General features: G+C 43.8%; 1 protein-coding gene across 1 annotated transcript in view; it reads left to right on the forward strand.

The window, feature by feature from the left end:
• The window catches only part of LOC135819402 (spondin-1-like), a 15,386-nt gene extending 14,304 nt beyond the window's left edge, over positions 1-1,082 (forward strand). Inside the window, exon 14 of the mRNA XM_065332603.1 lies at positions 232-1,082. Within this exon, the coding sequence (XP_065188675.1) occupies positions 232-318 (87 nt within the window). The 3' untranslated portion in view covers positions 319-1,082. The remainder of the gene's footprint in view (positions 1-231) is intronic.
• The last annotated feature ends 3,918 nt before the right edge of the window (positions 1,083-5,000 follow it).

Consider the following 5,000-nt stretch of genomic DNA (forward strand, 5'->3'; position numbering starts at 1 on the left):
CAGCGTTTCTGCGACACTGGTTTTCCCGCGTGTTCACGAACGAGACTGGGTCTGTGTGTTCCTGTGGCAGTGATTGTCTGCGATTTTCTGTAACACTGATAACGTGTGTGTTTCTGGCTGTATGTTCCTGTGACATTGACTGTAACGTTATGTGCGTGTGTCTGCGACTCTGATTGTCTAAGCGTGTTCCTGTAACATTGTGTGTTTCTATCTACCCTGTGTGCTGTGTAGATTACTGGACTGGACGGTCTCTCCTATCCTAACTCATGTTACCTGCGCCGGCAGGGATGCATGACTTGCTCCAAGCTGATCCCCTGAGCGAGGGATGAGCACGCACGCACAGCGTAAACAGTGTCTCGTGCTGTATGTGACCGTTTGCATCCTGGCATCACCCATGCGGATTTTTTTGTGAATGCACCCCAGATAATCATCACCTTGATGGATACACTCGCCTTGCTGCTCGTATATCTGTAATTGTTGCAGCAGTAAATACACGTGTGCTACATATGTATGTGCTATGCATGTATGTGACACGGCGTGCAACGTGACACTTAGCACTGACTCCAACCTTGTGCGGCGTAATGCATGTAACATAATCCTTTGCCATGCATCATGGTGTAGACGAATGGTGTTTGCCTATATGTTCATCACACATTATATATACTGTGTGTTTTCTTTTGATTTACGGAATATCAGCGATTCATCACAAACTAAAAGTAAGAAGTACGAAGTAGTTGTTCATGATCCAAGTTGAACTGCAACACAAAAATGAAGTACTCCATTAGATACATATAATTATCACGTTTATTATTATTACTAAAAGAAGTGTTTTGGTGTGTTTCCAACGTTTCTCGTTTCATGATAATCACCCGCTCTATTGTCGGTAACTGCTTGTTCTCCTTTCAAACGTCTCTCTCTCTCTCTCTCTCTCTCTCTCTCTCTCTCTCTCTCTGACTTTCTGTAGTTCTCTCTTGTCCCAAGTGTGGGAGCTCAGTTGAAGATCTTTCTCGCCTGTCCCATGTGTGGACGGTTTGTTGAAAATAGTTTCTTGCCTGACAGATAACAGTACGAGTATGATTGTATTTCTGGCTATGTGCTGATGTGGAATGTGTACACCAGCATGCTCAACTGGTGTATGTGTGTGTGTGGGGGGGGGGGGGGGGGGCTTTGGTGGGTAATGCTGGCAGAAAACGAGGCAGAGTCAAAAGTTTCTGGTATGTTTCCTGCATGTTCGGTATCATGTGCATAAAGAAGACTAGCAGAGCTCAAGGAATTGCTTGCCAACGCTTTGTATGGTTCTGCAATATGTTTCGGCGCGCCCAGCCCTACAAAAATGTTCCAGAACCAGAAGTCCTGAGGATGCTGACAGTGTCAGTAGATCTGCATGATTGTATCCCAGGTCAGTAGACTATGGGAGACTACAGTACAGTGAGTAAATCAACAGGGCGCAGTACAGGGTATCGCGGTAGACTGTCTATGTGTTGGTACAAGGAGTTTCTCCCTATCATTACTAGTCTGTCCCTCCAGGAAATCGCGATTCCACGGATGCAACAAATTTCGCGATTTTGGCCCAAACCCGCGATTTTCAGCAAAATCCGCGATTTCCCGCGTTTTTATGTTGTTTTCTGCACTATATCTCACATTTCTATGCACTTTTCACGCAGTGCTTTCCATGATCCTGTAGGTTTTTTGCACAGCACGACTCGTACTACCGTATTATCTCTAATATAAGCACAGTCTCCAATAATAGCACGTCTCCAATAATAGAACACCTTGGGGCGGCATTCAAAAAATAAAGTGCTCAGTCTCCATTATAAGCACACTGTGTAAATTCATTATCTGTGCCGGCAAAAAAAACCCTAAAATGTGTGTGTCATACATGAATTTGGCATGGCAACATGCCTCTGAAATGAGGTTGAAATAATAATGGAACAGTCTCCAATAAAGGAACGTCTCCATTAATAGCACGGGGCGGAGGTACATTGAAAAAATAAAGGACCGTGCTTATATTAGAGATAATACGGTAATCCCAAGTAGATATACGATGCAACAAATTTCGTGATTTTGGCCCAAACCCGCAATTTTCTGCAAATACTTCCGCGAATTCCTGGCAAGTTCTGCATCAGTCCGCACTTTTCGTCACATTTTTTGTTGTTTTCTGCCGCAATTTCTTGCGCAAGTTTTCGAGAGTTCTTTCCGCAAATTCCCGCAGGGACAGACTAGTGAGGTTTTGCATTCCGAATTTCGGTTCGGCGCTTTTCGGTCATTTGTCGAACATCAAAATGTCGAATTTTCGCACCAACGTTTGTTTTGCAAGTCGAAAATGATGTGTTTTCATTTCGTGAGCCCTAGCATCAGCAACGTCCTGTCCCGTGCTCCTATTCTTGCTGATTCCAACGAACTTTGATCGCCCTAAGAGCCGAGGGCCAAACCTGTCTCCTCAGTCGCCTCAGAAAAACCAACTCCATGGCCAAGTCAAATTTTATGAGTATCGCCATAGTCTTTTCAGCCACACGGTGAGGACACTCCAGGCGAAAGAGAGTAGACAAGCAGTGGAGGAGCAATCAGAGGTAGCTGATGACTGATGTCGCCAAAGACGCCTGGGAAGCGATGCAGAGATAAGAAACCTCTTTAAATAAATCCGACGGCACGCGCTAGCGCTCTTCTACAGAAAATTCATCCGAAAAATATTTTCAGCAAAGTGAGCTTTTTCCGAACAAACATGCCGAATCTTCGAAGCTTCGCGTGCATTTTCGACCTCGCGTGCTCGCTCCCGCGTGCCGAATCTTTTTGCAGAATTTTGGAATGCAAAATCTCGCTATTACTAGTAGTACTAATACTAGTAAAGAAGTAGTTACGCTATAATGTCCACTAACACCAGCAGTTACTAAACAATCAGCTCATGCTAACTTTACTTGTACTTCCTTGGTCCTTTTTCTTTTCTATCAATTCATCCTTGGCTCTCCATCCCAGTCCATTATTACTACTCAAAACGGGTTTCAAAATTTTGAAGGACGCTTCACGCAGCTTCATTATACTTGAATCGTTTGCAGGCAACCTGCCTACACTCAAGAGAGCACTGCATTTCACACAAATCCATTGGTATCGTTACAACGTTTCGGTCTTTATGACCATCATCAGGAATGAAGTGGACATGGAAAGACCAGCAGTATAAAAGAAGGAGGCAAGCAAGCAAAGCGCGGTACATACCGGTAGTGACAGCGCGCGTGGAGAAGTGCAAAGCACGTCATGGCGGGTGTGCATTACTACTGTAAAAGCAGAAATTTTCGGTGGTGTAATATTTTCGGTATTCTCCAAAATCGGCGGTTTTTTAGAGGGAAATTTTCGGTAAAACCCGTTTTCCAGGTGAGTGTACTAGTATACAGTCATGTACTACATGATTACAGTATCGGCTGTACCGACATTTTCGATGCGTTTTATTTTCGGTAAAAATTGTCGGCACCGAAGTTACCCAAAATAAAACACCACCGAAAATTTCTGCTTTTACAGTACATGTACATGTACATGACAACACAAGCACAAACGGCGAGGAAAGTAGATACTGCGCTACAGCAGTGATACAAGCCCAGTTCCAGTCTCACACCACCAGTGAGGTGTGTAGAGCCCCGCGCCACTCGCAGGAAATAACAGCTCCTTCTTTTATACTGCTGTTCTTTCCTTGTCCACTTCATTCCTGATGATGGTCATAAAGACCGAAACGTTGTAACGATACCAATGGATTTGTGTGAAATGCAGTGCTCTCTTGAGTGTAGGCAGGTTGCCTGCAAACGATTCAAGCAAAACGGGTTTATTCAAACAATACGACATGGAAAGAAGGAAGAAAACCAAAGATACAAGGGATGAAACTCGACGATGAAATGAAAATGAAAATTTGAAAAAAGTCTAATCCAAAGAAACGCAAGGCCAATGTAACAAGGTTGTGTAAAAGATTCAACTCAATCCCTAGACGAATGCTTTGAAAAAGATGTGAAGTGTGCATGGAGGAAAATTTTATAATACTTTTAAAGAGTCGGCGTGGAGAAAGCAATTTTATTAGTGCAATTAGGAGTATAATCGATGCAGACATGGCCAGACAACAACGAGTTCATGGAATTTTTAAGGATTTTTATGTTATTCAAAATCGATTTTCGTGTTCCGAATCCTGTTCTTTGTAAACAAAAGAAGCATGTAGTCGCACTAAAGTTGTTCTCGTAGCTGGTTATCAGATGTAAATGTTGTGTCATGTTGCACTGTATCACCTCTTGCTTTGTGGCTGCACTCAGTTATATACATGTACGTTAGCACTATGTTTGACACCTATTATGTAATGCTGTAGCACTTCCTTTGTTGTTCACACTTTTAATTAATTATGCTGTTATAAAATGTTCTATTGTTGTACACAGTACCCTCAGTTCCGATACTATTCACTGATGAGCGGAACACGAAAATCGATTTTGAATAACAAAGTCACAATCCGACCAACAGCAACGAAAAAATCGGAGAATGGAAAAACAAAACCTGCCACAAAACGCACACGATCTCACCATTCACCAAAATCTAAACAATCATACTAGAAGATACTCAATAGTACAGGTTCCTGCATAACGAGTACGAGGGCAGTACCGCGGAATCCAGCCCGCGCCGCGATAGTGGCAAGGGCTGGATTCCGCGGTAGGCGCTATAGGCCCTACTGGCCGAGTACGAGCGACTGGAACGTGTTTCCCGTGTGCACCCAAGCCAAATAAAGAGATACATGACAGACACACCTGCATTGTGTTTTGTGATTGTTTTCTGGTACAGTTTTTTGTAGTAGTCCATAGTGCTTTTTTTTCTCGTGGTGCCATTGACATTGTCGACAGGGCGTCGGGCATTCTGGCTGTTCTGTTCCTACTGATTTTTCCCACGTCTTGATCGGAAACCTCGGCGAATTGCGCGGGTCCTGCAGGTTGCTGAGCATTGCGCGCTTTGGTTGAGGCTCATCCGGCTCGTCCAAGATCTCC

The sequence above is a fragment of the Sycon ciliatum genome, chromosome 6 (genome assembly GCF_964019385.1).
Source record: "Sycon ciliatum chromosome 6, ocSycCili1.1, whole genome shotgun sequence".
Lineage (NCBI taxonomy): Eukaryota > Metazoa > Porifera > Calcarea > Leucosolenida > Sycettidae > Sycon > Sycon ciliatum.